The 12,359-nt window shown below is 41.4% G+C and overlaps 1 protein-coding gene across 4 annotated transcripts in view; it reads right to left on the minus strand.

The window, feature by feature from the left end:
• nckap1 (NCK associated protein 1) overlaps nucleotides 1-7,554 on the minus strand; it is a 78,630-nt gene extending 71,076 nt beyond the window's left edge. For all 4 annotated transcript variants that reach the window (XM_008115485.3, XM_003223910.4, XM_008115484.3 and 1 more), the window contains exon 1: nucleotides 7,146-7,554. In XM_008115485.3, the coding sequence (XP_008113692.1) occupies nucleotides 7,146-7,253 (108 nt within the window). In that variant the 5' untranslated portion in view covers nucleotides 7,254-7,554. The remainder of the gene's footprint in view (nucleotides 1-7,145) is intronic.
• Between the last annotated feature and the right edge of the window lie 4,805 nt (nucleotides 7,555-12,359).

Consider the following 12,359-nt stretch of genomic DNA (forward strand, 5'->3'; position numbering starts at 1 on the left):
CATCCATCTATCTCCTTCAAATAAGGTTAATATAAACCTTACAAACCTTCACTTCTAGAAAACGAGAAAGGTTTCAGCAATAAATTCCATAAATGCTGCCTCATTACAGGCTTGCCCAAGTACTTCTACTCTACTTCTCTCCATGTTAAGAGTATTAATCTATACACATAATAAAAATGAAAATATGTATGTGTGTATGTGGCTGGGGTGTCCACGTGCACAAATAGGTATAGCTCCCACTATGCAAGAGATACCAATGGCATTGCAGGTTATGTGCAACCCCTGCCAGTGTCCTCCACAAACACACGACTGCCCACCACCAAAGTGAAAACTTTCATACGGGGACAATTTCATCCTAGATTTTATGTTTCCTCTACCACATACATGCCAGTGTTTCTTAGTCTCTCCACTGGTGTGGAATTTGCATGATCCCGCCCACTGCCTCTCCCTTAGCCCTTTCCTACTCTTTTCTATGGTACATAGCAAACAGAGCAGAATTGATCAGCAACTGAACATACTGGAAGGGTTTGAGGGACTAACTCAACATGATGTAGTTCACCCTGCATCAAGACAGAGTACTGTGACCCCCACCAGCAATGGACGTGGACACAGAACCCCCATGGAGGGATTTGGGGGGAATTGACCTTGATTTATAGGAGTTGTAGCTCACATCCAGATAGCACTGTGAACCCAAAGAATAATGGATTTGGACCAAACTTGGGATGTATACCCGATATGCCCAAATTTAAATACTGGTGGGTTTGGAGGGAATTAACCCTGGCATTTGAGAATTGTAGGTACTGGGATTTAAAATTCACCTGCAATCAAAGAGCACTCTGAACCTCACCAAAGATGGACCTGGACCTAACTTTGCACATAGAACTCCCATAACCAACAAAAAATACTGGAGGGCTTTTGGGGGGAATTCACCTTGATTCAGGGAGTTGTAGTTCACCTACATCAAGAGAGCACCGTGAACTCAAATGACGATGCACACATGCCTGATACGCCCAAATTTGAATACTGGAGGGATAGACCTCAATTTCTAGGAGTTGTAGTTCACCTACATCCAGAGAAACTGTGACCATCACCAATGATGGACCTGGATCAAACCTGGCACATAGAACCACCATGAGCAACTGAATATACTGGAGGGGTTTGGGGGAAACTGAATTTCATTTATGGGAATTGTAGTTCACTGACATCCAGAGACACTGTGACAGGTGATAGATCTGGACGAAACTTGGCACACACAACCCCCATGACCAACTGAACTTAATGGAGGGAACTGAGGGGGACTGACCCACCATGGTGGGAGCTATAGTTCATCCTGCAGACAGAGAGCACACTGAACCCCACCAATGATGCATCTAATACAAACTTGCCAAACATAACAAACTCTTAACTACTGATGGAGTTTTAGGGAGTTAACCTGGCATGATGTGAGTTGTAGTTCAGCCACAACCTTATGCATTTTGTAAAATAAAAAATGACTTTTTCAAATAACCCAGGCAATGCCGCGTACCCAAGCAAGTATAGAATAAAATATGAAATAATGTATTAATCTTTAATTATCTGCTGGTAGGGGACAGGCTTCTTCCACCCAATATACCTGCACTGCATTTGTGTCCATTAGTTATAACTGGGGGTTTTTTTCCTGGAAATCTGCTGTGGACCGGGAGTCAATGGTTCCTGGACCAGTGTTGTTCCATTGACCAGAGTAAGTAACACTGCATTACACTGTTACTGAAAATACTAAGAGAGTACCATAGGGGAAGGGGGGGAAAAAAGAACCCTGTACAGGCATTCCCCAAGTTACAAACGTATGACTTACAAAGAACTCATAGTTAGGAACAGAGTTGATACAACAGGACGTGATAGAAATCTATCTCTCAGAAGGGAAATTCACTACTCAAAGAGTTATCTTGGGGAAAAGGTATCTCAACTGAAGTTTTATCACCAATCCTTATTTCCACAAAAAGCAATTTTTTCCACAATCCAACGATCACAGGGACGAAAAGTGAGGTGAAATCTGAACAGAGGCACAGACAAAAAACAGCATCTTCCGAACAGGGGTGTTAACCCTTCCCTATGCTATCGAAAGCTTTATATATATATATATATATATATATATATATATATACACATACATACATACATACACACACATACATACATACATACATACACACACACACACACACACATATGGCTAGAGTTAAAAAAAGAATTAAAGTACCTGTTTTGACTTACATACAAATTCAACTTAAGAGCATGCCTACAGAACCTGTCAAGTTGATAACCGGGGGAATGTCAGTATATCTGCTTCTGAGTGCTTGTTCTTAACTTGGGGACTGACTGTATATCTAAAGTATTGGACATAGCTAATTCCAGAGTTTGTTTTAACTGGTAAAAAGTTACCTTCAGAAGCTGAGTTAAAAACTTACATAACAAAGACTTCAAAGTGCATAACTTCATCAACAATGTGAGAACTGCTAATTCTGACAAACTATTACTTCCTCTTTTCTTTAAAGACACACATACACAAAATCACATTAGCGGATTCATCTAGCCACAAAACCACATATTGCCTTGTAGTCATCTGATGTTAATGCAAAGGCCCTACCAAAAACAAGCATATGCTCAATAGTGCTAGAGATAAATGCTTTTCGGGAAGTTTGCTATATGAGAAGGAGAATTTTTGGGAAAACTACAAGCCGCCTCTTGGTTTCAAATTTTTCCCTACTCTCCAGAAGGACTTTGCAAAATCATGATAAATAGCAGACTGTACTATTCAGAACTCTATGAATGCCATCCTTTCTGCTCTATCTACCAGACCACAGCAGCAAGAGCCACTAAAAAGCCACTGATTTAAATAACAGACCCCAGTTACCATAGTGATGAATACTGCTCGCACCATTATTAGTAATAATACTGCTCACACAATTAGTTGGAAAATTAATTTCCAACTGGCAGAAATGAATTTTGTCAAACTGTTTAAGATGTCTACTCAACATTTTGTGTATTATTTCTTTACAGATGAAAATGGGAGTCTGCTGGAAGTTATAATGAATGTGCTAACCAAATATAATGTGAAGTTGATGAGAGAAGGGTCAGAAAAGAAAATATGTAGGCTTGAATCTACAGACCAGTTGAAATTGTGAAGCAGCACAGATAAAACCTGACATCTTTCATCGGTTTGGAATGCAAGTGATGAAACAAAAAACTGTTTTGACAAGAATAAGCTATTTTAAAAGATCTCTGCTGTTGATATTTAGAAACAGCCTTATTGGTTAGGCTAACTAACCCACACCATATCCAATTAAGTTAGCAATTTGTAACAAGATGGCTGGTTTAAAAAAAGCTTTTCTCAAGTTTGCATATTTGATCTCCCAGAAATAGCTCTTACTTGCCACAGGTGAGTTAGAAAACGATTACCGTATATACCAGCAGTTACTGCAGGCGATATGTTCCTGAACTTACTGTGGAACCAGGAAACCGTGAATAATAGCAAACCCTATTGAAATGAGGGCCTTCTGTTATCAAAGAGTCACTATAGAAGACATAGAACTAGGGAGGTATGCTCTTACGGAATTTACTAGATATTTCAATACAACTCTTCTGACAACTTCTGGCAGAAGTATACCATAGAATCACCCGGAGGGCCAAGAAAATTCCTAGGGAGAACATATTTTGTCATATGCTTGCAAGTTAAACTGCAGGTATATGAGATGTACTGTATAGCATACTAATGAAGCTTTAGTGCCAGACACATTTTCAGTAGAGCAGTTTTAACTCTGTAAAAGTCAAATAAATTTATTCAATACACTTCTGATTGAAAAATGGGCTTTCAACCTTATATGTCCAATTTATATCTTCTCCTTTTATTGAGAGTCCATGAACTATATTTTGAATTACAAATAGTGTCTGCCCAGTGTCTTAATAATTGAAATTTATTTTATATAAAGGAAGCTTTGATATTTTTTCATGCTTCAGAACATGTGCCTATTTCTCTAAGAAAAAAAGCTCAAATGAACTTCTGTTCTAGTCCCCAAGTTACGCAAAAGATAGATTCTATAAGTTTGTTCTTAAGTTGAATTTGTTTGTCATTAAGAACAGATACAAGTGTACCAGCCAGAAATATATATAGTTTAGTTTTGCATAGCAGAGGGAAGGGTTAACACCCCTGTGGTGTTTGTTTTGCTGTCCGTGGCCCTATTCAGAAGATTTCACCTCACTTTCTGTCACTGTGAGAATTGGATTTTGAAAACGTTGGCTTGTTGTGGAAACAAGGATGGGAGATAAAGCTTCAGTCATGACCCCTTTTCCCCATTATAACTCTTTCAGGAATGAATTTCCCTGGGGGGGGGGGGGGGTAAGATAATCTCACTTGCTGTTGTCTCACCTAGGTCTTCAACTGAATCATTTATCAGTCGGATGTTTGTAACTCGGGGACCGCCTGTATATATGTAAATATGAACATGAATGTGCCCTGTATGACTTCATTACCGCCACCTAATCAGGCATTGCTGGAAAGTACAGCAGCAATCAAAAGTCACAAGCACAAAAATCAGAACTATGCAGGAATTGAATAAAACATCAAGAAAACTCTACTGTGGTTCCTAAGTGTAAGGAAATATCCATGTATAGGACAATGCTTTTAAAATGAATACATTCAGATAAAAATGCTAAATACTTGAATACAAGTTTGATAGACTCAGCTATAAAAATGTCCACTACTTACTGAACTGCACCCAAGACACAAAAAAGTTTTATATAGAATGTGTTCATACAGTACAATACAACGGGTGAAAATATGAAAAGAATTGATCTCATTGGCTGTTGTTTTTGGTATTCCAGTTCAACTGAATCTCAACAGACATCTTACAAATATATTCCATTGGGAAGGAAATATTTCTAGTGAGAATGGAAAAGTGGCATGCTGATTATTATAATGCATGAACAGTGTGGGTTATGGCATTCGTCAATCAGGTTTCAAACTTTAACTGATCACAAATCTTTCCTTTTCCTTCATGAAAATATCTCCTTCCCCTGGGCTAGATGAAGCACAGCCGCTAACTAATCCTTAGTGCAAATATTCACATAGTGAAACATCTGAAAACATTCCCAGGAAGCTTTTTTCCCTTCAAACTGAAAAATAGGACGCGTGTCTATTCGGAGAACTATAGTAAGAGCATGTCATTTTCTCCCTCAAGTCAGCTGCATGACTCACAAGGTGAGATGGGAATGAGAAAAGTGTAGGCTTCCTATACGCTGTAGGGGATCTTCCTTATTTCCATGTACAGGGAAGACATTTTTAATTACATGTTAGATGTGGAGGCAGCCATCCCGACAACCCATTTCTTTAAAAAAACAAAAGAAACAGGGTCTTGATTTTTAGAATAGGGAAAAGGAGGAAATGGTTCTCCCTCACGACAACACATCCTGGTTGACAACACATCCTGGTCGCCTCCTTTTTCCAGGGGGGCAACCAGATGGTGTGAACTAAAGGCTACATCCGGCCCAGGCCTTATGTATGCAAACCCCCACCCCTGTCCTCATCCGCTTGGGGAAAAGGGGGATTGGTAGAAACAACTGAAGGCCCTTCCACACTGCCATATAACCCAGAATATCCAGGCACAGAATCCACAGTATCTACTTTGAACTGGATTATCTGAGGTCCCTTCCCACATCTGAATAAATAATAATAATAATAATAATAAACAACTTTATTTATACCCTGTCACCATCTCCCAGAGGGACTCCGGGTGGCTTACAAAGGTGCAAACACACAAAATACAAAAACTGCAGAAACAATTAACATAAAACAATAACAGTCAACATAAATATCTCTCTGATTTTAACTCCCTGGTTAAAATCAGTAAAATGCAGCAATAGCTGCAGGTATAAAACAACAGTCAATCTCAGTCATGTAAAGTACACATATATTAATTAAAGGCATCTAAAATTGCATATTTTCTGCTTTGAACTGGAATATATAGCATTGTAGACTCAGGGCCTTCCAGACAGGAACTGATCTTAGGTTTTCTGTTTATCCCAGATTATCTGTCAGTGCGGGATCAGATCCTGGGATATAGGGCCTGTCTGGAAAGGGCCCTTCGATAACTCAGTTCAAAGCAGATACTGTGGGATTTTCTGCCTCGATATTCTGTGTTATATAGCTGTGTGGAAGGGCCTTGAGTCCACAGTGACATATAATCCAGTTCAATGTGGATTTTACACAGCTGTGTGAAAGAGGCCTGAGAAAAAGATGAGGTGAAGGAGGGGAGAAGAGGGACACCTTCCACACAGAATATCAAGGCGGAAAATCCCACAATATCATCTTGGAGCTGTCTTATCTGAGGGCCCTTCCATACAGCCATGTAACCCAGAATATCAAGGCAGGAAATCCCACAATATCTGCCTTGAACTGGGTTATCTGAGTCCACACTGCCATATATTCCAGTTCAAAGCAGATATTGTGGGATTTCATGCCTTGATATTCTGGGATACAGGGCTGTGTGGAAGGGCCCATAGTCCAGACTGCCATACATTCCAGTCCAAAGAAGATATTGTGGGATTTTATTCAGCTATGGGGAAGGGGATTATAATCCACATTATCTGTTTTGAACTGGATTGTATTATTTCAGGGCCCTTCCAGATAGGCTAATGCCAGAGGCAGAAGAAACACAGGGCCTCCGCCTCACTCAGAGCCAAACACAGCCTCGCTGACTAATGGAGGAAAGGGGGGGGTGATGGAGAGAAAACCTTCCCTCCTAGAGATTCCAAGGCTAAGCCCCGCCCCTCCGCGCGAGCCCCCTTCCCCATATCTATCTGTGTGTATGCATGCACATATATAAAACGGTTCGGAAACAAACGCTGGACCACAGCGAGGCTCGCGCGCCGACAGGGATAGGAGGGGGGAAAGAGTGGGCGCGAGCCAAAGGAGAGCCGAGCCGCGCAGGTTACGCTAATGGCGGCGCGAGGAAACGGAAGAGGGGGACGTAACAGGGAGAAGAGTAACACATAATATAGCGCCGTTTCTCCACACTAGTATATATACGTAATATAGATAGGTAGATATATAGCTCTTTCCCCAGTCTCTCTCTCCCCCCCCCTCCCTTCTCGCGACGCAGCGCGCGCACCTTCTTGATGTTGTAGAGGCGCGTGAGCATGCCGACGCCTCGGTCGTTGAGGATGGTGAGCTTCTCGGCCAGCTTCTGCTGACTGGGCTGCAGCACCGAGCGCGACATCCTGAGAGGGAGAGAGAAGGAAAGAAGAGACAGGAAAGAGAGAGCAAAGGGGGCCGCTGTTGCCGAGGAGGAGGAGGACGGGGGCGATAGGCGGCGGCTCCTCCTCCGTCAGTCACTCAGTCAGCCAGCCGCCTCCTCCTCTCGCCTTCCCTCACGCAGCCGCCATCGCCTCTGCTCCTTTCCCTCGGGCTCTGCTGGCTTCCTTAGGCGTGGCGGCGGCAGAGGCGGCAGCGACGGAGGCTCCAGCCCGGCCTCTGCTGCTGCTGCTCCTTCCCACGGAGAGGCCGGGCTCATTCGCCCCACGTGACGTGGCCCTCTGCTGCCCCCTCCGGCGGGAAAGCGCCAAGGAAAACACACATGCCGTGCGGTGCCAGCTGGGAGTTGTGGTCCCTCCAGGCCTCCTCCCCGCCCTCCCCCCAAGAGCCCTGGGGCCCACCTAAACTCCAACTTCCAGGACCACACAGCAGGGCACCAAAGAAGTGGAAGTAATACTTGTATATATTTATTGATATATTGTATACAGTGTGCCCACACTTATCGCTGGGGTTAGGTTCCAGGACCACCCACAATAAGTGAAAATCCACAAAGTAGGGACACTATATTTATTTTAATATTTATACACTATTTTAAGTCTTTATCAACCAATCGTGTTTTGATAAATCACCTCCTTCTCCTCCCCTTGCCACTTGGGCTCCTTTTCTCTCCCTTTGGCTTCTCCTTCCTCCCTTCCTTAGGCTGTAAATTGTAATTTTTTATTATTTATTAAAACTCTTTTAGAGTTTATTGAAAAACCGTGAAACAGCGAATCTGCGAAAAGTGAACCGTGAAGTAGTGAGGGAACACTGTATACATATAATATTGATACAGTAGAGTCTCACTTATCCAAGACTCGCTTATCCAAGGTTCTGGATTATCCAAGGAGCCTCCTGTGGCGTAGTGGACTAAAGCCTCGTGACTTGAAGGTTGGGTTGCTGACCTGAAAGCTGCAAGGTTCGAATCCCACCCAGGGATAGTGCGGATGAGCTCCCTCTATCAGCTCCAGCTCAATGCGGGGACATGAGAGAAGCTTCCCACAAGGATGGTAAAAACATCAAAAACATCTGGGCGTCCCCTGGGCAATGTCCTTGCAGACGGCCAATTCTCTCACTCCAGAAGTGACTCAAGTTGCTCCTGACATGAAAAAAAAATCCAATGCATTTTTGTAGTCAATGTTTTCAATATATCATGATATTTTGGTGCTAAATTCGTAAATACAGTAATTACAACATAACATTACTGCATATTGAACTACTTTTTCTGTCAAATTTGTTGTATAACATGTTTTGGTGCTTAATTTGTAAAATCATAACCTAATTTGATGTTTAATAGGCTTTTCGTTATTCCCTCCTTATTATCCAAGATATTCGCTTATCCAAGATTCTCCCGGTCCGTTTAGCTTGGATAAGTAAGACACTACTGTAATGTAATACAATATGCTAATAATAATACAATATAATAATATTAATTATATATATTACATGTAATATTGCTAATAATATTATAGTACAGTGGTATCGTGCAATATAGTAATACAGTAGTCTCACTTATCCAAACTTCCCTTATTCAGCATTCTGTATTATCCAACGCAGTCTGCTTCCTGCCTGGATCCACAGCTGTTTCTCTAGGCAGCAACGCGCAGCGGGCCAACACGCCCAACAATAACACAAGTGCAGCCACACTCCCAGACAAGTGGCAGACTTGTTGTAAGACATTATGTTTTTGGTGCTTAATTTGTAAAATCATAATATAATTTGATGTTTAATAGGCTTTTCCTTAATCCCTCCTTATTATCGAACATTTTTGCTTATCCAACGTTCTGCCAGCCCATTTATGTTGGATAAGTGAGACTCTACTGTATATAATGCTAATATTGTGCTATGCTAATAATATAATATATTGTATGTACAGTGTTCCCTCACTTATCGCGTGGGTTACGTTCCAGGACCACCCGCGAAAAGTGAAAATCCGTGAGGTAGGGATGCTATATTTATTAGGCTTCTCCTTAGGAAGGAAGTAGAAAGAGGGAGGGAAGGAGAAAGGGAGGAAGAAAGAGGCAGGGGAACATGGTGCCGCCTCCTTCTCCTCCCAGTACTGTTTGGGCTTCTTCTCCGCCCCACCATCCACACCCGACTGAGACCACCGCCACTATAAATCATAATTACATAAATGTGTTGTCGAAGTCTTTCATGGCTGGAATCACTGGGTTGCTGTGAGTTTTCCGGACTGTATGGCCATATTCCAGAAGAATTATCTCCTGACATTTTGTCCACATCAATTCTGGCAGGCTTCCTTAGAGGTTGTGAGGTCTGTTGGGAGCTAGGCAAGGGGTGAGGCCCTGCTCTCGATTCCACCACTCTCACAAGCATGATTGGTGGGGACAAGAGACAGGGCCTTCTCAGTGGTGGCTCCTTTCCTGTGGAACTCCCTCCCCAATGAAATCTGAACAGCCCCCTCCATCCTGTCTTTTAGAAAAAAAACTTAAGACATGGTTATGGGACCAAGCATTTGAGCAGTAACTATAGCAGTGCAATAATTGAGAACTTTTTAAAGTGATAGACTAATGGGCCTATCCTAGACTACGATTTGGAACTTGCATGATTTTAATTGTTGTTTTAATTAACTTATGTTTTTATGTTTGGCTTTAATTGTAATTGTTACTTTTGGAGTTGTATGTTGGGCATCGAATTCTTGCCAGTTGTGAGGCTGCCCTGAGTCCCCTTCGGGGTGAGAAGGGCGGGATACAAGTATGGAAAATAAATAAATAAATTTATAGATCTGTTGAAAGTCCAGGGTGGGAGAAAGAACTCTTGTCTATTTGAGGCAGGTGTTAATGTTTCAATTGACCACCTTGATTAGCATTGAATGGCCTTGCAGCTTCAAAATCTCCTTCCTGTTCTTTGTTTGTTTGGCCCTGGTTGTTTCTTGTCTGGAATTTTTCTGTTTTTGAATGTTGTTCTTTATTTACTTTCCTGGTTTTAAAGTTTTTTTAATACTGATAGCCAGAATTTGGGAAGAGTTGAAACCTTTCCCCCAAGATTACTTTTGAGGTCAGTGTCTCCTGATCTGGCACCGAGACCTCAACAAGGCCCTGAAATTACCACCATTGTGCAAAGGTTCTTCACAGGTAAATATTCCCTGAATCATTCCTCCCTCTTAAAGCTAGTTCTTGTCGGCCACAAAGGACAATAGTTTCCACAACTGGCAAAAGTTTCCCATTCCCATTCACTTTTTTTGCTGCTGCATCACATTGTTTCCTCACGTGTAACTTGTTGTCCACGAGGACTCTAAGATCTTTTTCACAGGTACTGCTGTCGAGCCAGGTGTCCCCCATTCTGTACCTTTACATTTCATTTTTTCTGCCTAAAGTTCTTTAATCTTTTCCCTCAGAAGAGGAGGGACTTTTGCACTCACTCACACAGGACTACAACTCCCACAGTACTGGGCACTTGGCTGTCTTTAAATAAATAATAAAATAAATAACTATTTTTAACTTGCCCTCTCTCTGCAAAGGGATTCAAGGCGGCTTCCATAAACAAAAGTGGCAAACATTCAATGCAATAAAATACTAACTTTTAAATATACAATTAAAACAAGTTAAGCAACTTTGGCTAAATCAAATAAACCAGTCAGTCCGGTATCATATATAGATTTTAACTGTGTAATTGTACTATCTAACAATATAAAAATATGGCTCTTCGAAATTAAAATAGTCAATGTCAGCCTTGTGCACCAAAATGAAATCAGTGGTAACTAATCATCCTCTACTCCATAAGCCATCGAACAGGTATAGGTTTTTAATTCTTTCTTGAAGAAGAGGAGTGAGGGGGGCTGCTCTAATTTGTTTAGCGAGGGAGTTCCAGAGGGAAGGGGCAACCACGGAGAAGGCCCTCTCTCTCTCGTCCCACCAGCTCCGCTTCAGATGGGGGTGGGACCAAGAGGAGGGTCCCCTCTGCTGATTGCATAGTCCAAATGGGTTTGTCAATGTGGGTGCAGGTTGTCTTTCATGGGTGTTGCAGTCCCAAACACTTTCAGGGCCAAAGGGGCCTTCATTCCTCACACAAAACTGGCATGGGACTTGGGGTGAATATATTGATTATTTTTATTTAATCAAGGCTCGAAAGATACAGCAAAGTTAAAATACATAGGTAAAAATAAGACATTGAAGAACAAATGTTAAAAGACCGACATAAGATTAAAATACACTAAAATAATTCATGCTAATGAAATGTAAATTTAAATTGACTGGGTAGGCCTGCCAGAAGAGATAGGTCTTTAATTGAATTTTAAATTTTGACAGCTCATTTGGCTGTCAAATCTCTTCCAGCAGGTCATTCCACAGTCTAGTGGCATACTTATATATTGAAACTAGGTCATACCTTTCCAAGTTATATGTAAAAGTACAGAAATACACCTGACTCAAGGAATACTAAAAAGCTTTTGAACAACTGCCAAGAATGATTCCTCTCCACTTCTGAAATGTAGATGTAAAAATGAAACTGGGTAGACTAGTCTAGCAATCTGTGTGAGGTGAAAGTACAAGATCAGGCACTATCTTAAAAAAAATCTTTTCTAGGGAATGAGGAAATTAAAATGAAAACAAGAAGCCAAAATCTATGCAATTGTAGGGCAAGCAATTACTTTTAAACTCATGTAGAAATATACCATATTTTATTGATTCCAAGGCATTCTTTCCTGTTAAAGGGGGTTAAAAATGGAGGGGTGCTTCACTATTTTTAAAATTTCCCCATGCTTTGCCAATGGCATGGCACATTTTAGTTTTGGTGGGAAACCCACCTTCACTCTGTCTATTTTTGAACAAAAGTGGCACACTTTGCAAGTGTGTAGCCACTATTGCGGAGCAAGGTTTGTTGTATCTTTGAAACAACCTTGAATTACTGGGGCTATATTTAATTCGCTATGATCCCTTATTACACCTCAAAATAACAAAAATATAGCACTACGAAGCCACATTCAAATGTAAAGTGCAGAAGAACATGGCAATGGAGCTGTGGATCGATATTTTAACATCGAGGTACAGTAGAGTCTCACTTATCCAACATTCATTTA

Source organism: Anolis carolinensis, chromosome 1 (genome assembly GCF_035594765.1).
Source record: "Anolis carolinensis isolate JA03-04 chromosome 1, rAnoCar3.1.pri, whole genome shotgun sequence".
Lineage (NCBI taxonomy): Eukaryota > Metazoa > Chordata > Lepidosauria > Squamata > Dactyloidae > Anolis > Anolis carolinensis.